The sequence below is a fragment of the Macrosteles quadrilineatus genome, unplaced genomic scaffold (genome assembly GCF_028750875.1).
Source record: "Macrosteles quadrilineatus isolate MER2022 unplaced genomic scaffold, UCM_ALF_1.0 Scaffold_22__1_contigs__length_1958994, whole genome shotgun sequence".
In the NCBI taxonomy this organism is placed as follows: domain Eukaryota; kingdom Metazoa; phylum Arthropoda; class Insecta; order Hemiptera; family Cicadellidae; genus Macrosteles; species Macrosteles quadrilineatus.
This window is the reverse complement of record NW_026542615.1, coordinates 1,368,977-1,392,129: the sequence shown is the minus strand read 5'-3', so window position 1 is coordinate 1,392,129 and position 23,153 is coordinate 1,368,977. Positions and strand designations below refer to the sequence as shown.

Genomic DNA, 23,153 nt, shown 5'->3' with positions numbered 1-23,153 from the left:
AATTATCTTAAAAAATGTATATTTTTTAAATATATATAAAATATATATACAGGGTGGTAAAAAAGTCCCAGGACAGTTAAATATTTTAAAAAATAATGTAGATAGAGCTACAATACTTGGTACAAAGTTACAAGGCATAAACCTCTATTTAACACATATTCAGTGATCCAATAACTCTTCAGGGGGACGGCCCACAAGGAGTCGTAAGAAAATCTTAAATTGAAGCATAGGTCAATATGCACATCAAATTAAAGGTCTTTTTTAGTAGAATACAATGCCGCTAACCGCACTTCAAAAGGTTGATCCTGCGCAAAATGGCAGATGTTCAAAGATTTCTTGAATCCGCCATTTTGAATCTTTGAACGACTGCCATTTTTTACTCAGTCATTCTTTTGAGCTTGAATTTACGGCATCGTAATCTACTAGTGAAGACCTTAAATTTGATGTGCATATCGACCTATGCTTACGTTAACAATTTTATTCCGATTCCTAGGGCTGTGCCCTAGGAGAAGTAAGCGTATAATAGCAATGTAAATTAAATGAATCTTTGAACAACTGTCATTTTGCGCAGGATCAACCTTTTGAAGTGCGGTTTGCGGCATTGTATTTTACTAAAAAATATCTTTAATTTGATGTGCATATTGGCCTATGCTTCCATTTAAGATTGTCTTACGACTCCTTGTGGGCCGTCCCCCTGAAGAGTTATTGGATCACTGAATATGTGTTAAATAGAGGTTTATGCCCTGTAACTTTGTACCAAGTATTGTAGCTCTATCTTCATTATTTTTTAAAATATTTAGCCGTCCTGGGACTTTTTTACCACCCTGTATATTTTTTAATGTAAATATTTTTTATTTTAAAATATGAAAAATAAATTTTCTTAACAACGTTTTAAATGATTTTATAATTTAATTATTAAGTTAGATTTTATTCGTCTTATAAATTATAAAACCCTTAGGTTTAGCAGCTAGTACATGTATAGTTCCAGTGTCAGCTACTGGGACAACTGACTGTCAGCTACTGGTACAAGCACTTTTTTCACTGTCAGCCACTGGAACACGTACAAAGGTTGAATTAAGTTTAAAAATGTTATAAAATATATTTAAAAAACCCTTTTTGTATGACAAATTTGAAAACTACATTAAATTTAGAATCACATAAAATCCGTAATATCTCTTTAGTTCCTATTTATTCAAAACCACGGATTATTAAGTGCGTATAGTTTCTTATACTGTCAGCCACTGGTGCATTTACCTTAGAGGACGCATGCTGCGTTGAATAAATATAATCCGGGAAATAATCAAATTAACGATTCTTAATTGAGCAATACAGTATCTTCAACTCAACTGATTCAAACGAAAAAAAAACTCAAATTAAAGCCTATAATTTACTGATAATTTTGAGTCTAAAAGATATAAAAAAAAACATAAAAAGTAGTGGAGCTATTGATTTTTAATTACCTTATTCAAAATATTTGTTTTATTGGTTGTTCACCTTGTGTTTGCTTGAAAGGCCCATGTTTAATTTCCAACAGTTTAAATCCAGGTGGAGAAAGACCCTGTGGTCCGATTTGTACCATTTCAGATTTATACCTTTCCATGGTTGGTTACTATAATTTTGCTGAATTTGGTGCATATGGCTTCAGCCGTTTAGGAGGAGTAGTTGTAAAACAAAAGCAGGAGTGTAGTAGTGTTTTGTCAATAATGTTAGCAGTTATAGTTGTCCATACATCTTTTGTATTTCGTACTTCCTTCACAACCTAGGACAACCTAGGACATCTATGAAATAAACTTGTATGTTATCCTCAGTATTAGACCAATATTATTCAATCAAACCAATTTGATCTCAAACTATTTAATTTGAAATGCCATTTTTTTTAAACTTGTGAATTATAAAAAGTCTTATATTAATTAATTATGTGCAAGAATACAATATATGCACATCAACATGGAAGGACTTACAGCAACAAAATCAGTTCTCTATTCAATATAATTTATAGCTGTAGAATTAACTATATAACAATGATAATCCTGCATTATATTAAACTGTTAACTATAAAATTCTTAACTGCTCTATCAGTTTTACTGGGTAAAAAGGTTTGTGTATTCGGCAGAAATCATTATTTTACATCACGCAATTTTTCGTTGGCTGATGAGGATATGATTTTAATGAATGGCAATAACCTTAACATTGAGATAAAATGTCTAGTTAATATCAGTAGTCAAAGATTTAACCCACACCGATTTAGAGGGATTTTATCATAGTTTAATAAACTTAACCTTGATAATGTGTTCAGAAGGAATTACACACCCATGTTGAACTATTAGCCATTAGGGTATTTGTAATATATAAGGCTATATTACATTGCCAGAAGAATATTGAGTTTGTGTGTGTGGTTGGCTGCACTGCTGAGTGACGTCACCGACGAGGAACGATGGCACGAAGCGGAGTGAAACGGCAGTCGGAGTTGTCATGCTAAATAGTAAGTTGTCCCTAGTATCGGGTTCTTTTAATCTTACTAAGTATTGAAGTACAGTTATTACATTTGGCGACGAAATTAAATCCGCGTGTGCGTGAAATGTCTAGTATCGGTCGGATATCGGAGTTTAATCCGTACGAAGAAGATATTAGTTCGTATTTGTTACGTTTGAAACACTTTTTCAAGGCCAACGAGGTCAAGGACGTGAAGCAGGTCTCCATCTTGATTACTGTAATAGGCCCTAAAATATTAGCCGTCCTCACCGATCTTATTTCTCCTAAGAAGATTGATGAAGAATCTTACGATGATTTGAGCAAAATCTTGGAAGATCATTATTCTCCTAAACGCCTTGTGGTCGCTGAGCGTTATACTTTTTATAGTCGATGCCAGAAACAATCTGAAAGTATTGCCGAGTTCGTAGTGGCAGTGAAGCATTTGGCTTCGACGTGTGATTTTGGAACATTCTTATCGGACGCACTGAGAGACAAGTTAGTTTCGGGAATTAAAAATGAAGCAATTCGTCAAAAATTACTTTCCGAAGAAATGGATTTGAAGAAAACGTTGGCTCTTGCACTCAGGCTTGAACAGGCCGAGAAACAAACAGGTCTAGTCTCGAATACAAGTGTTCAGGAAATTTCCAGGTTTCAGGTCAAGAAGAATGCACGTGTTTCCAACCGAGGTTCAAATTTTCACAGTGCGGGATCTAAATCAAATTCAAGTGATGTGAAGGGAGATATGTCTCAGATAAATAAGTGTTTTCGTTGTGGCAATCCAGAGCATAGGGCTAATAATTGCCCGTATAGTAATTACAAGTGCCATGGGTGTAAAAAGTTGGGCCACATCAGTAAGGTTTGCAGGTTCAAAAATGAAAATCCAGTGAAAAATTCCATAAAAAGTGGTAAATTTAAAATCCATCAGATGGAAGAGGAAAATAGGCCTAGGCCTAGTGGTGGTCCAGATGAAGTGGAGTTTGAAAGTTTGTCTTTGTACAGTATGAATTCTGGTGATAATGTTTCTGCCTTTAAGGTAAGCCTAGAAATAGAGAATGTATCCGTATTAATGGAAATTGATACTGGCTCGGCACTAACTGTGTGCCCTCAAGAATTGTTTAACAAATATTTCCCTCATGTACAATTGAGTACTGTAGATATCAAGTTGCTTACATATTCAGGCAATGAAGTCAATGTTGTTGGACAAGCGTTAGTCAAAGTAGCCTACATGGACCAGACTTATCATTTACCTATGATAGTCGTTAAGATTGATCGTACGAACCAGCCTATGCTTCTAGGCCGTAGTTGGCTACAACATATTGCTTTTGACTGGAAGTCTATTTTTACTTGTAATGTTAATAGCCTATCAGGCAGTGTTAAATCTAAGGGTGGTGAACCTAACCTAACCCTAGGTAAGGCCGTTGAGCCTAAAGTCGTTTCTGGGTTGAAACAAAAGTATGCCTTTGTGTTCAAAGGAGGTCCTGGAGAAATTAAGGATGTTGAGGCACGTATTGTGTTAAAAGAGGATGCTGTGCCAAAATTTTGTAAATATCGCCCTGTTCCTTACGCGTTGCGTAAATCAGTAGAAGATGAGATTGATAGGATGATTGCTGAAGGTATTGCTTATCCCGTTACCAGCTCTCAGTGGGCTACTCCTATTGTGGTGATTCAGAAGAAAAGTGGGGTGCGACTCTGCGGGGACTTTAAAGTAACCCTTAATCAAGTGATCCAGTCGGAACACTATCCCTTGCCTCAACCGGAGGACATTTTTGCTACTCTAGCAGGTTGTAGCTGGTTTTCAGTTTTGGACTTGGAGGCAGCGTATCTCCAACTTCCTGTGGCGGAGGAGTCCCAACCACTCTTGACTCTAACTACGCACAAAGGCTTAGTGCGTTTGCGACGTCTGCCGTATGGTTTGTCTTCGGCTCCGGCTCTCTTTCAAGCGGCCATGGACAAAATTATTGGTGGCCTACCTGGGTCAGTGGCATATTTGGATGACGTACTGGTGGGTGGATCTTCGCAAGAGGAAGCGTTGTCACGCTTGGAGAGTGTTCTTCAACGTCTTCAAAGTTATGGAGTCAAGACTGACCATGCTCCTTTAGTGACAATCTTTGGAAATAAGCGGGGAGTTCCCTGTGTCGCCGCTGCGCGTCTTCAACGATGGGCCCTGATCCTCTCCGCCTACAGTTTTGAAGTAAAGTACCGCCGTGGCTTGGACTTGCCACATGCGGACGCTCTTTCGAGATTACCGTTACCTGATGACGACCAATTGGAGCTGGATTCCAACTACATCTCTCATGTTTCTTCCCTGGTAGAGGCCTTTGACTGTTTCAAATTGGTGAGTGATCTCAATCCTATTACTGCTAAGGATATCGCTCGACTTACTGATACTGATCCTGTTTTGACAAAGGTCAGAGATTTCATTTGGCATGGATGGCGTGATAGTCAAGATTCTGAACTGGTTGCTTATTTTCGAAGAAGGGATGAGTTGTCCGTAGAGAACCAGTGTGTTTTATGGGGTAGTCGAGTAGTGGTGCCAGAGAAACTGAGGAGTGCCGTTATCCAATTGCTGCATGATCAGCATCCCGGAATAAATAGGATGAAAATGTTAGCCCGAAGCTTTGTTTGGTGGCCGGGAATTGATAAAACCATTGAAGAGACTGTTCTCTCATGTCATGTGTGTCAGTGTACAAGGAATGCTGTGGCTAAGGTGCCATTATGTCAGTGGCCTAGAGCTTCAAGTAGGTGGCAGCGCATCCACGTGGATTATGCGGAAGACCCACTAACAAGACAACAAATGCTCATAGTTGTTGATAGTTTTAGCAAATGGCTAGAAGTGTTTATCATGAAATCTACTACATCGTTTAAAACCATTGAAAAACTGCGTACGCTGTTTGCGTCTTTTGGCCTACCGGAAGAATTGGTCAGTGATAATGGTCCCAATTTTGCTAGTGGGGAATTCAGAGAATTTCTGAGCAACAACGGTATTAAGTTTACGCTCTCACCTCCTTACCATCCTGCCTCGAATGGGGCTGCAGAAAGATTTGTACAGGAAGTCAAGAAGAACCTTAAAAGACAGGTTATGGCTAGTGGTTCTGAGACCATTTCTTTACAACATAAATTGGATAATTTCCTCTTTGCATTTCGCAACACACCCAGTACTGTCACTGGTGTTACCCCTGCGGAATTGTTCCTTCAATGGAAACCGAGAACTAAGTTGACAATGCTTAAACCCTGTTTATTGTCAGCCATTGATAAGAAGAGGGAGGCGCAGAAGGAAGCAGCCGATAACCATCGGGGAAGTTTCAGATCCTTTGTGGAGGGAGAAAAGGTGCTTGTGAAGTCAGTACGGCAGGAGATCATTTCTTGGATTCCTGGGAGAATTTTGGAGCGGAAAAGTCCGTCTACTTATGTGGTGAGCGTCCTGGGAGGTAAAATACGTTTCTGCCACGCTGATCATTTGAGATCTAGTAAGTTGACTGAGGAAGAGGAAGTTACAGTCAATAGGCCGGTAGTGCAATCTCCGATCAAATCCCCTGAGCACAAGTCTACTGTGGGAATACAAACTCCGCCAGAGCGATCACCTCGTGTCATGGAAACTCGGAATACCTCACCAAGACAACAACGGAGTGTAGGCCTACCAAAATCTCCAGCTACGCACACTACAGACGAGCATCCCGAAGTGCAGCCCAGCCAGCAGTGCAGCCCGCCATCACTTCGGAGATCTCAAAGGACTGTGCAAAAGCCGAAGCGGCTCGACCTTTAAGTTAAAAGGCCGAGCTAGAGAGAGACGATTTTAAGTTTATTTTATTGAAGAAGAAAAGTTTATTTTTAGTGTTTATTGAAATATTTTGTGAAGCTTATAAACAAACAAAAAAAAATGGTAAAAGAAGAAAAGAAAAAATTGTTTATTTGGCTTAGCCTAGAAGAAAAAGGTTAGGCCGATAGAGAAGAGTTTTATTTTAAGTTTGGGCGAGTGTAATATATAAGGCTATATTACATTGCCAGAAGAATATTGAGTTTGTGTGTGTGGTTGGCTGCACTGCTGAGTGACGTCACCGACGAGGAACGATGGCACGAAGCGGAGTGAAACGGCAGTCGGAGTTGTCATGCTAAATAGTAAGTTGTCCCTAGTATCGGGTTCTTTTAATCTTACTAAGTATTGAAGTACAGTTATTACAGTATTCATTATACATGGTGTTAAAAAAAGGTGGGGACATAATTCACGTAGTGATTCCTTAGGTCAAAATAAAGAGAAAATCAGTAAAACATTTTTACAAAACCGCTCCGTTACCAGATATCCGCCATTTTGCATTTTTTACGTAAACATTTTTATCTTTCAATTTTTTCAACGGATCCTTATGAAACTTCGTATATATCTTAAGATGGAAGAGACCCATATTAATAAACAAAATATCTTGAACAACTAAAAATTTCTAAATGGCTGTTAGTCTTATATTTACACTGAACGCAGGTATATTTACTAGGTAGGCAACGCTAAGATGCATTTTTAAAACATTCTTGCGTTTTTACCTTTAGAGTTTCAAACTACCAACAAGAGAGCAATAAAAGAACAACAATAAACTATTACAGTTAATATAGGCTCTTGCCAAGACTTGGAAATGGGTCTCTTGAAACAGTGTGTATTTTATAATGTAAAAGTTACAACGATGAAATTTTTCTAGGATGTTAAAAGCTTTCTAGTTCACTTATGGAGGAACTTTAAGAGATTATAAGATTAAATAATATAATACCCTCACCACAGGAAACGTGCAGACGTAGAAAATTTCCATTTACCTGACTCACATGTCACTTAAATATTTCTTTAACATGTCATATTCATTCCTTGTTGAATTACCGTTGCTAGGCTTAATGAGTACTTAGGTTTGCTGCTAGCAAGGATGTTATAAAGTTAGTTTTTTTGCAAACTATTGGTTTAAAACCTTGGTATAAAATAAACAAATTGACCAAATGTATTCAAAATGTATGCATATACAAGCAAATTACAAAAGTATTGTAATTCTCCATAAAAGTGACTTGGGAATTTTAAATTCACAGTTTTCTTTTTAAATTTCTCCCTATCTAGCCTACTAAAAATATTCAAAACTATTTAACATTACTTTGAATCCCATCATAACCTGGTTTAAAACATAATTCTCTGAACACCAAGATAACTAAAATCCTAAAGAACCAACTACTTCCATTTATATTACTAGTTTCATTAGAAAAATAATAATTTGAAAATAAATAATGTGGATAAATGTAATGTAAATTAAACTCAAGTAGTGGAGTTTAGTTTCAATTGCTGAACAAACCCCATCCTGCCTCAAGTAAGCCGTCTTCTTGTTCATCACCAAGTGCAAACAAGGTATCCGATAATAGCTTTTTGATTGACTTGAAGAAAACCGATTGTTATGTTATTTAAATTTCTTACTAACCCAGTATTTTTATTTACTAATAATCTTTGTAAAAAGAAGGTATAGCAATAATAAAATTAAAATGGTATCATAGTACACTAATAAACAAGATTGAAGAATGTTTTGCGTTTTAAAATAAAATATTTTATCATAATGTAATAAAAATGTCAAAATATAATCACGTATTTAGGAGTATAAAACGTAATTAGTAATGACCATTCAAACGGAAGAAAACTAAATGTTAATCAAGTTTTCATCTAGCAAAAAATTGTGACAAAATATAAAGAAAAGTCGTACAAAGACACAAGTACCATTCCGTAGAATTGTGGGTTAAAGTGTTTTTACAGATAATTAACTACAAATATATCTGTGAAAACTGTCTGATTATGATTAGTACCGGGGGACCGATTGGTTTAGACGTTAAAACAATATCGTATAGAATTTATATCACTGCTAATCAAATTTTGCTAACAACAAATTGCCTCAGTACTTTGACGATTACATTATTGTGGAGAGAGCTAAGTTAAATAATCAGTATTTGATTTGAACTATTTCCCTTATATCGAGTGATCTTTGCTCAATAGTTACAACTGATATTTTCCCTTTGTACTGTATTTTGTAATTTGCTAGTATACTATGGATGGCTTGTTATGAACACATATTACAAGTCCTTTGTTTACCTTTTCCTTGTTATTTTGTTCAACCAAAATAGTTACTTAGCAACCCATAAGGCCGATGTTAATTTTCAAATGTGTTGTGTACTGAAAAATGAATTTTCCTGAGGTAGTGGCTGTCACCAATTATATTTTGAGGGCTACAAGTCCGTGATTCCAAAATTTAGTCAAAACTGTTCCGCTGGATTTCAAGATATATGTTACAGACAGACAGACAGACATTGCTCGTTTTAGAAAAAAAGATTTTGCGAATATAAAAAAATGTTTATGAGTTTATTCATATTAATTTTTATGCGTAAGAGAAACTAGTTTGAATACAATGTTGTATTGGAAAGAAAATTAATGTACTCAATTATGTGTCGTTAATAATATCACAAATGAAACTTGTCTAATGTTTTAAATGGAACATTACAATATTGATGTTGCAATAAATTGAATTTATAAAAACTACGAAAAACATATTTTCACTTCTACAACCCCTACAGTGAATGACGCTGCATTTGTAAAGCGCAGGTTAAGCAGTCTAAAGTAGATTGGGGTAGTTTTTGTGTATACATAATCATATTCAATTCAAAATCTGTTTAACTCAAAAATATTTGTTATTTGTTGTTTAACTTTATGCATTCGCAATAATGCATTTACAAAAAGTATTCTGCCTTAAAGTGTTTTAAAATCTTTACGGTTAATTGTGTAATTTTTAAGAGATGCACACACTCTTGCGGTAGTTTTAATACAATGGGCAATATAATATGTCTAAAAAAGCAGAACGCTTGCAAATCATCTATGAGTTACCCATAAAACTTCGGTATTGGAAAACTGTCAAACAATCTCAAAAGTTCGAGTTACATTTATCTATAATTTAGTAAGGGAGTTTGCACTTTTGTATTTGTTATAAATCTCAAACAAGAATCAGACGAGGTGGGGAAATTCATTCTTATTATTATTATTCTGTAATATCAATTGGCCTACCATACAAATAAATTACAGTATAATGATATAAGGAACCAAATATATAAACACAAGTGTAAGTAAACCAGTAAATATATGATAGAACATAAAATCCCTCTTGGGCTTAAAAAAAGGTATCAGCAAAAGTCTTTGTGAGGGCCTGGCCAGTGTAGATTGCGTCCAGTATAAAACGTTTCATATATGAGACTTATTCCCATCTCCGGGAAATCCTGGAGTAAACTTCTTAAGAATCTTTCATCTCAAACTAGGTTTATCATATTTTCGACAACAACAATATATTTTGGCATTCGTAGTATGCGGCATATTAAATTCACAAAACTAATAGAAATATAATAACAAGTATTCGTATTAACATAGTGAAATTGTGACGAAGACACATTAAAAAAATGTTGATAAAACTATTACTTTTTAGATTCTTTCTTGTCGTTTTACATATAAATTATAAACCCAGCGAATTAATTGAACAATGAAGTGACAACAGTGAAGATTGACTGAGATAAAGGGCGATTCGGTATATGTGACATCATTGTTATACATATCTGACATTTTATCTTGAATGTTTATCCAATTATAAATGCAAGAATATTAACGAAACCTTTACATAATAAATATTATTTAGCCTATATTAATACTAAATGTTATTTAAATGAGAGTGTCGTCAGATGTATGATAATGTATTTTATGGTTTTAATAATGCAAAGAGTAAAATGCTGATGGAGTGTTTAGAAAACCAGCTTGTGTTTACAGACTTGTTGGGTGTACCAATATGACACAATTGTGAGACAATATCAATCATCAATTGGTAGTTACATAATAAACGGCCAATATAAAAATCTAAATGTAAATTCGGTATCTTTTCATAAACGTTTTGCCATATGATTTGTTAAGCACCAATTACGATTTAGATCAATTCTTAGACCAAGATTCCTCCTATAGCCTATAAAAAATTAATAATGTTTAAAGGAGGATTTTTACAAACAATAATTTAAAATTGTAATCTGTTTATAGTTTTGTAACATTTACAAAATATTAGTAGAAAAAGATATTTAGTTTTAATATTTCTCACTAAATTATGTTTTACTGACAAAACTAATGGATAAAGTAAAACTCATCATTGTTTTAATCATCAATAGTATTTTAAAAAAGTTAGGAAGTTTCTAGAACTTAGGCCTACCTGATGCATTTTGTTAAACGAATCCCCAGTCAAAAAGCATTCAACTCAAATAGCTAATGTTAGCTATAATGTAGAAATAATACATACTTACACTTTATTTTACTAGATTACTCATTACAAACTAACCCTAAACCAAGTTAAGTATCTATTCTTTAATACATTGATACTTTTCAAGGAAATGGCGACCATACAAGTAGGTATTTTAAGCCCACATTTCTGCCTTGGTATAATATAAGAATTGGTCTAATTATCAGGATAGTACTGCGGATAGTCGTAGTACTCACTCCGGACGTTAATCTTGTTTATTGACCAACAATATACTTGTTCATCTTTGTTTTATAAACAAGCCCAGTCCAACTGCGCCACACAACACAGTGCTAGTGATGACAGAGTCAACCATCAATCCTGGTCAGACGTGATCTGTATTTCCGCTGTTGAATCCTAAGCCCGAACCATTGATATGACCAGTGGGAATATTTTTTTTCATTTGGATTGCGTGCTTGGTTTCTATAACACAGATCTGTTGACGGAAAGTTAGTTAAAATTGAAAATACTGATAGTCTTAGCAAATTTCCTTTATAGGAAATAAGCTATTAAGAATATTATGTTTGTTTTCAATTGGGTATTATTTTTTCAATTTACTATCATTTAACTAGTTGGTCCATCTTTAAAAGCCTCTCTATAAACAGTTTTACACCGGTGGTAGGGCAAGTGTCGTCATATTAAAATTATGCTACAGGAAGTTGAAACCTTTTAAAGTGTCCAATATTTTATTTGACTAAATTGGTTATCCTAAATCAATTACCGATCATCTAAGTTAATTCATGTCTTGCCTCTTAGACAATGATGTCGTTAAAGCGAATTCGGACACACTAACTTTACCAACAAAATATGTGTAATCCATTTCGGTGGTTTAAAAATTAGTAAGACGTTTTGTCATACAGCTTATCGTCTTTATTGCAAAAATGTATTATTTAAACATATTTCAGAGATGAGAATTTTAAACAAAAATATAAATATATAAGACTATTACAAACCCCTTTTTATCAAGAACAGGATCATTTTCGTAACAGCTATTTATTTCTCGTAGGAATACTGCAATTCCAAATACATAATAATAGATAGTCTTGTGCGTCACACCTTTTAGCACGAAGTATCAATACAGCAGTAACACTGAGTGAATTGTGACGTCACAACAATGTAGCACAGAGTGGTTGTTGTTGTTGATGTTGATGTGTGACTACCAACATCACAACATTGCTGTTGCTCACATGTATGTCAAGGGAACTGCAAAACTAACTGTTGAATTGTAAATGATCACAATGTTTACAATGGACTTCTTTAGAAACCTCAACTCGTTTAACGCGTCCTTATAAAACATGGTTTTACGAAGTACTATACGTACACAGGTTAGCAGTACTGTACTTCACATATGCCTCGGCCGCAGCATACCTGCGGACTAAACGAATTTCCATTTGCCAGATAGGATTTTAACTTAAATTTAAATATGTTATCAAACCTGTAACATTTATCCTTTTTTAAATATCAGGTTTAAGGAATGCCTCGGGTTGCTGCTACATGGATATAGAGTGTTATTTTTGGAAAATTTAAATAGCTTAGCTAAGTAAAAGTCAAGCCAATTGTCAAGTTTCATGAAAACATATCCATAAACAAGAAAACTGCGATAGTTTAATTATTCCTCATAAGAATATCTTGCGAATCCTTAATAATTTAGGATTTGTAAATCTATTCTGTAACCAATAAGAGTTCAATAATTCCTCATTTGTTTTTAAGTTCAACAAAATATTTTACAAAGAAACTGCGAAGTTTTATAGTTAAAATGGGAACCCCAATTTTTAACCCAATAAAACCTTACATAAGCCCCTGTTGCTTTGTCCGATCATGATGTTTCCGGAAAGATGTTCGAATGCATGTAGGTAGCCTACACGTTTGTACCAAATTTCATAAAAGTTAAATCGCTTTTGCTCTAGCTATTGCGCTTGCCCCTCAGGGAAATCAAAACAAAAAAAGTGAATCGGGCCAGGTCTAGTACCAACCCCGCTTATCCTGAGACCTAACGGTAATATTTAATTTATTCCCTATAAGGGAAATTAATTAGCATATTGCAATATTTGGAACATAACTGTAAATAGTTGATCAGTTTTAAGATCAATAGCTCTAGGATTACACCAATAGAATACTTGATTTTGCAAAATCGTTTATTAAAAGGATATTATGAATAAGACTTGCAATGATTGCCGTTTTTAATGTGTAAGTACATTTTATAACTGTACAAGTGTAAATGGTTTTCATAAAATGGCAGATATAGAACTATCAATTAAGTAGGATTCAATTTTAGGTCAAACATTTATAAATTCCCCGAATAATACAGTTTGGCTAAGAAAGTGCCACTTAATATCAATTAAAAGTTCCATTGGAGTTTGCAAAGGACTAATCGTAAAATACTGTTGAAACATTTCAATTTATATAATTATTTACCCAACCCTTAAAGTTAAACCAACAGTTTTAAAACAAAAGTGCTTAATTTTTCATTTAGCTATAATTTCTCAATATAAACACTCTTCTGCTATATTTTAATTCACATATTATTTAGAGTTAAGTTTTTATTTTATATACTTGTGACGCTTTTTATTATTCAGATATTCTGTGCAAAATAAAGATGATTGATTTGATTAGATTTAATTCCTATTTACAGCCAATAAAAGCGTTATTAGCAATAGAGTTTCACATTGTGTCAAAGTTGGTAAGTGGTGGTCGTACAAAGATATGGTATGATAACATAAAATGTAGCACTTTTAGATATTTTCATATCTGACAAACCGAAGCAAAATTCTGGCAGTAAAAAAAATTTAATTTTCAGATCCTAATACCAAAAAAACACTTTTCATAGACATCGTTGCATTTTGAAGTATTTAGTTATTTAACTGTAAGTGCATCTGATACAGTTTATATTTTGTTTGATTGAATGCTTTTATAACTATGGAAAAGGTATGTACTTTCTTATCAATCAAACCACATATAAATCTAACGAAATACAGTATTAGCCAAAATAAACAGTACTGAAACTGAATCAGCTGTAGTTGCCTTCTCGATCAGTTGATTCAATAGGTGATTGTTGCCACGGCTTTGCGTTCATTACTTCTTTCTTATTTGAGGTTAGTTTTTGTTAACATGGTGCTAACAACTTTAGAAAAAACTATTATCGTAGAGCATTATTTTCGCTCATACGGAATTGGACGTGCGAGTGGTCCAAGCTTGTCACACACCGCTTTACGTTTTCAGGAACATTTCCACAAAAACCCGCCTAGTAATGCTGTGATTCTTAGTGTCGTCGAAAAATTTCGAAGAACTGGTAGTGTTTTGACACAGCGAAAGGGCTTTTCAGGTCACCCAGTTACTGTCTGTACAAATGAAAACCACGGAAGAGTGTTGCAGCAAGTGTTACAGTAACCGAAAAGAAGAACTGAATATTAGCAATACGCCAATGAGAAGAATGTTCAAAAATATTGGTGGTTTTCCCTACAGGATACAAACTGGACAAACATTGGATCGTATAAACAAACTAGCCAGAGTTCAGTACTGTGCTTCAATGTTAGCAATATGCCATGAAGAACCTGATTTTCTGAGTGATGTATGGTTTACAGATGAATGTCATGTGCACCTTAATGGTTACATAAACAAGCAGACAACACGTTTCCTTGGATTTGAACGTCCTGACATTGTTATAGAGAGGCCACAGCATAGTAAACGTGTAACCATTTGGTGCGCTGTGTCAGGGAGGGGTATAGTGGGACCATACTTTTTTGAAGGCAATAATGGAGAGACTGTTACTGTGAATAGGGATCGATATAGGGCCATTCTTGATCGTTTTGTGAGTGACCTCAGGAGATTTTGTCGTGCACGAAACCTGCCGATAGGTTCACAGTGGTTCCAGCAGGATGGCGCAACCAGTCACACTGCCGTTAACAACATTGCTTTCCTCCGACAAACCTTTGGCAACCGTCTCATCTCCCTTAGAACAAACATTCCTTACCCAGCCCACTCCCCCGATCTTACAACACCGGATGCTTACGTGTGGGGAATGTTGAAAGAAAACATCTTCCGTGAGGAACCACCATCTACCATCGTTCAACTCAAAGAAAAAATAACCATGTGTATTAGGAGAATGGAACAACCCCTATTCATAAAAATGGTGCAAAACCTACAAGAACGGTACGAGTGTTGCCTCAAACTGAACGGGGCTCATATTGAACATGTTATTACCCGTGTTTAGCCGATTTTGCTTCCTTTGACTTATATGTATTGTTAACATTTATACATAAAATAAAAGTATTACCATTAAAAGTATTAAAAGTATTTCAGTACTGTTTATTTTTTGCTAATACTGTAATTTTAAAATCTTTAAAAGCGTCCTTAGCCTCCGACCACTTTTTGAAATACAGTATAATACAAAAACCTTTTTAATATTTAAAAACCTCAGATATCCCATACATTTTAAATTATTCATAAACTTTTGACATATACAGCTCGGATCTTTAAATTTAGACAGGACGTATGCTATTAAATTGTATTAAAATCCTATTCATCTTGTAAAAAAAACTCAACACAAAGATAAGAGCAAACCGTATTGCCATAAATTTAGATTGATTGCAATTAATTGGCATTGGTGATATTTACAAAATAATCCATTAATCTCCACCATTAATACATTCAAGATAAACAAATATAACAATCAATACAATGAAAAAAAACATCTGTAAAATGTAATTTATCTTGAACTCAAGAAATCTTTTTGGTCACAGAACGATGTAGTTAACCATCGGGGGTTTCTATTCATTAACTGATTATAAAATTATACTAAAATAAATTATACATTAAATTAAAAACAGTCCAATTCTATTTCCTTGCTGTAAGATAGTTAGGATTACTAATTTTCCTTATTGAACTATAAAGGAGATCAAGTTTTAACTAAAAACACTTAAAAACGTACGTGTCAGTAACGTTGTTCTTATCGCTTTCTAAGATTTGATCTTCCAAGTTGATATTTATCTCAGGTATTCTTCCACTATCTGGCCATGACATTACTCGATCCCTTGCAAACGTTTACAGTTCAAATCATTTCTTTGGGTAATATTGCATACTGTTGTAATATTTTACGGCAAAAAGAGGAACTCACTTCTCACACTAATATTTAAAAGATTTGCAACTGGCAAAGCATCAAAGTACAAAGAACGATTCACGGATATTCAGACCGATATTGATAATTCAAAAGGCCCCTTACTAAAACGCTCAAACGCCAAAGATTTAATAAACGTCTTTCTTTCCTCAACTTTGAAAGTAATTTTATTGCTTTGAGATGAAACTGGTCAATATCATTGATTTTCATTCATGCTTTAAAGATTTTCCTGCTTTTTGTCCCACTTTATTGAATACAAAAAAACTGTTTGCTATCGCTCATCCAATTAAATGCTTCGTATTTCTCCTTTATTGGGTAAAAACAATAAATTTATATCTAAGGGAATTGCCACTTCTCCATTTAGTTTGCATTTGATTAAAAACCTACAAGTGAATATAATTGTGAATCTTTATCTTATTTGCGATATTTTCAAAGATAAATAATAATTTCGATACTAAAATATATTTGTTGTTATTTTAGTTACACTGTCAATGAGTTTAATATACATGTATAGGGTCTGAAGCAAACATATACGTTCCTTTAAAAATAACCTTTTATAATTACTGCAATCTTTGAGAATAACAATGTTAGTATTACTAAATAGCATTGGATGGCTCATTGCTTATTTTTAACAAAGGCGTTTGTTGATGTGAAAACCAAACTTTACTTCAACCGAGAGTGACAGGTTGAGCGTCAGCTGCACAAATGTTGTAAAGAACTGATGTGGAATGTGAAGAACAGTGTCAGGATGTGAAAACCCGCACATGTGAACAACGTGAGATACAATAAAACCAAACAAGTATTATTTTTAACACATGAGTAAACCAACGTGTTCCTTTATGGTTCATAAAGTAATACAAAGTATAAATAAAAAATACGTTTAAGTGCTATACAAATAAAAGTTTGTTCGTAGTTGTCTGTAACTTATCGTATAAACATTACGTATACGTAACATCTGTATCTGGCCGCCATTTTGAAATTACTAATCAGACCAATTTAATTTTTTTTCGATAATGGGTCTTGTGTACGTTAACGTACCAAGTTTAATAATCATCGGTTAGACAACTTTAATAATTAAAATATTTTTGTGTAAAAATAAAAAGGCGGATATCTGGTTAAATTTGCATTTACGGACATACTTACAAGTACATTTTATCTTCTTTTTAGTGTGAGGATTCATATTCCAAAGTCCTGTAGCGCTTTTTTTTGACACCCTGTATAAGTAACCACCATGCAGTTGCACTGTTTAATTTGATCCCAAATGATTTTTGACTCAATTCATAAAATGAATTTGAAATCGCTGACGGAAATGGTGGCAATAAAGCCATTTGATCTCAGTTGTAAATTGGCAACGATGTTCCTCCGAATATTGAACGGCTGAGTTTTATTGTGTCATTGCGGATTCGTAATATCCATAGACTGATGAAATCATTGTGTGACTTTCAATGTTCCTCGTAAAAGGTTTGAGTGAAAACATAGTAAGGTATTACACTGGTATGAGCAGAATTAAATCTTTTTGTAACACCTTTTAAAATGCTCCAACGATAGTATACAATCTCCTTTTTATAGTTACAAGGAATTTTGTTTTGCAAGAAAAACCACACAGTGTATAAAATATTAGAAACGGTATTTTTTTCTCACTCTTTAATGTGCGACGTTAATTTGCTCCTGAATACTTGCGGCCCTTACCCTGTATATGTCAGCTATGTAAGAGTTGTGTCACACTCATCACTGTGCCATCCTAAACGTTAACTTCCTCACGAAGACTTGCGTCAAATATGCTTGTAGCTAATAGCAGTTAAAGTCTACAAATGTTGCACCAAATAGGAAAACAATAGTAGCATTTTTATATTTATATCAAAAAAGAATAGTTAAAGTATACCTTGCAGGCATTTATTACAAACAAAAGCGTTTAATTCATAGTACTATCTTTTATTAACATGGTTTATAGTCCAAATGGCATGACTTGTGTTAGAGGAATGGCGAGTGTCCATTGTAAGTATTTGAAACACGAAATTCGATGTATAGATAAACAAATAGTACACAATGATATTCCAAAAGCTGTTTATGTTCTACTTTTAAAACAAGTATTAATCATACGTCAGAGAACCTACGTTGCAGACATCTATTGGATAAAGAATGTATTAACAAACAGTACTTCCAGAGTATTTTGCAAATTTAAAACCCAGGTTCAAGTTAACTTAATTGGTCAAAAGTTAGATCAATTTTATTTACATGGTGTAGTATGTACATAAAATCCCCAAATTCTAGTTAGACATTACCTTTTTCATTCGATTTAAATATTATAACAAACTAATAAAATCAAGAAAGCAATAGTAGTGTTGTTTCTTAGACAAAATACCCAGCCTATGTTTCTTGGAAGAATGCATAATGCGTGTTTTTCGTTGAAATATGCAATATATGTTGTTATATTCACTCTATCCTATTCCTAATGGGTAGGAGGTCCATAACTGTAGTCTTACGATAGCAAACTAACCAGACCCTTAAGGCAAAGCAAATTGTCCATTAAGGATATATCCCGTAATGTAGTTTGAGGGGGGGTTAGATTGCACAAACAACCATTAATGCACCTTTAGTCCCAAACAGTAAATGTGTAAACAAATTGTTTAACTGTTGGCTTTTTAATCCATTACTATTATACAATGTTTCACCATTTACCACTTAATTGATATTTGCACCGAATTATCTCTGGACTTTTAATCAATTTCACTTTAATCTAATAAAACCGTGAAAAAAAGCATATAAAATTTGCCCAAAAAGTATACAAAAATTCTTAGAGCAATTCAAATAAAATTATTTCCTTGATTTCATTCATTCGCAAAACAATTCATATACAGTACTGGTAATTCTCCATGCAATATATTAAAATGTTTTGCTTAGGTAATTGTGATTCCCATTTAGGTATGAAATAATACTAGATTCGATGTGGCGTACTATTATTACCACATTCTTTCTACCAGTAACCGACAATTTAGATAGATTCCTATAAAAACTTGTAATCAATTGTTTAACTAAATTAAATAGGTCTTTTTCAGTGGCGTAGTTGAAAACAGCCAATATCAAAAAATGATACAGACACATAAAGATTTACGAAAGTGTTTATTTCAGTGTTTTAGAAAATACTTATATTTCATAGTTATTAACATGTAACAATAATACAAAATCTTCATGGATAGGCTTCCACGGTCGTCACTGATATATATACAGGATGGCTGAAAAGTAACTTGCACCCCCCCCCCCCTTAACTTTTCAAAACATTTGAGGTATTCGAAATCGATTTGCGGCAACCTTCTTAGATACGAGAGGCTACAATAATTATGGTAAATTTAGAAAACTTTGCTCTTAGGGGCAGGGGGGTAGGGGTGGCTCAAAACTTTCAAATGATAAGTTTAGACGAGTTTGGTATCATTTTCAGGTCTTGACGAAATAAAACAATTGACATAAAGAAAACGAAAATCGACCCACTAATAACAAAATGGCACCCTAAAACGTATCAAACCCAAATAACTATGAGGGTGGCTGAAAATTAACTTGCACCCCCCTTTACCTTTTTAACTATTTGAGATATTTGAAATCGGTTTGCAGCAACCTGTTTCGATATGAAGGGTTACAATAATGATGGGAAATTTTTAAAAAAATGGCCTTTGGGGTAGTAGGAGTTGGGGGTAGCTTAAAATTTTCAAACAGGAAGTATGGTCGAGTTTGGTATCATTTTACAGGTGATAAATATGTGATAGTTATTGACATAACTAAACAATTGAAAAAGGGACGGATATGCTTTTGTCAATGTAAACATACGAAGTGACACTGGTCGTGTAAGTAGTATTCGTATGAATAATCATACTTAAGATTACAATTTTATTTATGCGTAGTTGGATATTCGGACTAGTTTAGCAGAGAGCCTTCAGAGTTCCACTTCAGTGGTCGTCATTGAGGCCAACCAAGTGGTGTGTACTGACACCTGGGAGACTTGACTTGAAATGATGGACCAGTCTATTTCATGATATAAAAGGTTTGTATAAAAATAAAGTGGGTCCCCAATAAAAAAAGACATAAAATCAAGGACTTGAATGTTTAAGAAACATGAAAATTCTCCATTACAACAAAAAATGAATTACGTGAATAACACTTTTTCACCTCAACCTTCTCTAACACCCGTATTTAATATCGTTTTCGACCTTTTACCCCAGGGATTAGGAAAGTTAGGGAGGTAATTCGTAACTAAAGAAACTCATAGTCTCTAGGGTTACGAGTTCCGAGTTTGTTGTTAATTAGGAAGTCAATGATTTGAAGTGCTCAAGGTACCATATTACATCCTTACGTATCAATTTAAGAGTACGTATTAATTTAAGATATCATGATCATTGAACAATTGTTAAAACAAGGTGAAACCACAAATTAAATGATTATACCCCTTTATTCCGTGTTTAAAATGTTTATAGTCTAATACCTCAAAACCCAGACATATTAACATTGTTTCGTGCTGCCATGTTTGAATATACATGTTACTTAATATTCTTTTTTTGTAAATTAAAGTATTTGTTCGAGATTGTATTCGTAACTATGAAAACTGAAAATGTATTTTAGTCAACTAATTATATGGACAACTACATTTATTTATTGACCTTTTAATCGTGTCTCTATAAAAGATAAATACAGTTAGCCTGTATAATAATTTGATAATATACAAAGACAGTAATAACTTACTTAATTTTAAAATCCTTTTACATATTTGTTTAGATTTAAATGTATTCATAATGCATATTTTAATAATAGTTTAGTAATTACGAGTAATAAAAAAGAAATATGAGGGGGTTTAAGCCTCCCTCTGTTACAACAAGCCTTTAATTTTCCACCACATAACTTATACCAAGTCTGGTATTAGCTTGGGTGGTCACGGCACATTGTGTTAAACGGACCAAAGACACAGCCTCTTACAGTCTCAAAGCTCTTCCGGTATGAACGGGAAATGTTTGTACTAAGATGGTAGAAACAAAAAAGGCAAAACATCTAATTAAATAAGTAAACTGACTATTATTATGGTACAATTAATATGAAAGAGATAAGAAAATAGTGGCAACAAATTTTGGTTTTGTGAGTAAAAACCATACTTTAGAGTGAGGGTTTTCTTCACTTGGCACTTTTATAAAGGTTGAATGTTTGTAATACTATCTTACAAACAGTAAATTATTAATCTACCTCTGTATGCTCATTGCCATATAGTTATATATAAAATGATATTTCGCTTGTTTGGATTTTTATATAAGATACATCTGTTCACAAGATAAATGGTTTCTTGTCCAGGTAACATGGTACGGAAATATTAACTTTTCCACATTTTACACCATGAAAGACAAAGGAAAGTGTTAAAATTGTACAAATTAATTGTATCATCATTTTGATATTATATTTTCATATTAATAATGAGTACTGCACAAACAATATTTTTTGTCGCTATAAATTTCAACATGTTTTTATAAAGTAGTAATATTTTTTATATTTGCATGATGAGATGTAGTATTATTTTATCCTTTTTTTAATGATTATTAAATAGATTCTAGTTATTGCAAACATAAATCTATTAAGATTCTTAAATGTTTCAAAATGTTTGTGGTTTTGCTTACTGTTCACTCCGCATGTTTAAATGACATGTTCAACGGATACTTTCTCTCTAAATTCCACCAGAATCATGAATCTAAAATATGAGTAAAAAATACGTCATGTTTTAATTCATTTCACATAAATCACAAAGTGTGCTTAAAAATATATTACTTGAGAGTATACATGTATTAATAAAATGAACACCTTGATCATTCGTATGAACTTTATATGAAAACATGTTTGTCCTTGCCTAGTCAAGTAATTGGTACTGTTAATTGTAAATTGACAAAGCATGAAGACAGTCAAGCAGTTGAAAAAGCTTACTAAGGGGCTTATGGACTTCTAAGCTGGATTAGCAAGACTTCCTCTTGAAACAATTGACACAAACTGAACGTCCACTATTACCACTGTACACGTTTACTGTACATTTTATGGAGGTATTTGCAAATAAATAATTAACAATCGATGATATAAATGGCCTTAAAATAACAATATCGTAATTATGCATCATAAGCACATTGCCTACACACAGTCTTACAAATATTCCCTGAATTCTCTCAAGTCTGAAAATGTTATAAATACAGTTAATAATATAAAATGGCATTTGAGTATTATTAAACTACAAATTCAACAAAGATTTATTTTACTACAACAGATATATGTCAGCTGTAATTTAAGACAAGAAACTATAAATGTAGTTTTTAATTCATTCTTGAGATTCGGTTGCATGGCCAATGCTGTACAACTTTGTCAAGTATTTTTAGTAATATTTAACCTTTACTGTACATTCTCCTTTCTCATGCCGAGCAAACGCTCGTCCTAACAAAATATGATATATCCTCCAGCGGGCATCTGTTTACTTTCGATCGTAACTTACACTTGATCTAAATGTCAGTTTCAAATTACATTTCAAAGCTTTTTCCCCTAACGAAATGTTGATATAGTTAAAGTTTTCTTCGAAATTGTGAGTGCGGCTTATATAAAGTGATAAACGTGGGTAGAGATCGCATAATCTGTATATAATATGATTTAATGTATTAAATCAAGTGGCTGTTAATCATTGTAAATAAATCTAAGGAAGGCACCTACGTTATCTTATATAAACAGACTAGTGTGAACTTACAGATCCTTAGTTGCATTGTGTTGGCCTATCGACCTATGGGAATTGATTATGGTATATAAAACCTTGCCATCGTTTAAGTTATTTTTTTTTCAAATTTGTTACGTGAGTTTTATAAAAATCTTTTTTAAACCACCATTAACTGCTAGTCCTATGACAAATTGTATCTAGGCCCAGTATCGATTTAAGACCCTTTTGCGACGATTGCTAAGCTTCGGTAATCGAACCAGTGACCTTCAGATTATAACACAAGAGCTATTGTAACTCGTCTATTTAGACGATTAAACTTTATAAAAGGAGTCTCTTAAAGAACTTTAATTTCTAAACTAAATCCAAGCTACAATATTAATGCAATTACGATTTAGGGCAATTACATTTATTGTACATTATAGACTGGGCAGATAAACAAAAATACTATCATTTCCAGTGTTTTACAGTTATCATAATCGACGGCACTCAATGTTTATTTAATTGTCCTTATTTATTAGCAGCGATCAATAATATACTCCCT

At 33.6% G+C, this 23,153-nt stretch overlaps 1 protein-coding gene across 1 annotated transcript; it reads left to right on the top strand.

Moving 5' to 3' along the window:
• The first annotated feature begins 2,578 nt into the window (after positions 1-2,578).
• Positions 2,579-6,235, top strand: LOC129005522 (uncharacterized protein K02A2.6-like). The gene is made up of 2 exons (XM_054434432.1): positions 2,579-2,967; positions 3,832-6,235. The coding sequence occupies exons 1-2, from the start codon at positions 2,579-2,581 to the stop codon at positions 6,233-6,235; spliced, it is 2,793 nt and encodes a 930-aa protein (XP_054290407.1).
• Positions 6,236-23,153: the final 16,918 nt, after the last annotated feature.

What these genes read in the sequence shown, in the direction of transcription:
- LOC129005522 (XM_054434432.1), top strand. Translation starts at nt 2,579, where the DNA reads ATGTCTAGTATCGGTCGGATATCGGAGTTTAATCCGTACGAAGAAGAT. An exon ending in TCGGACGCACTGAGAGACAA is followed by an intron (nt 2,968 to 3,831) that starts GTTAGTTTCGGG and finishes TAATGTTAATAG; the next exon opens with CCTATCAGGCAGTGTTAAAT.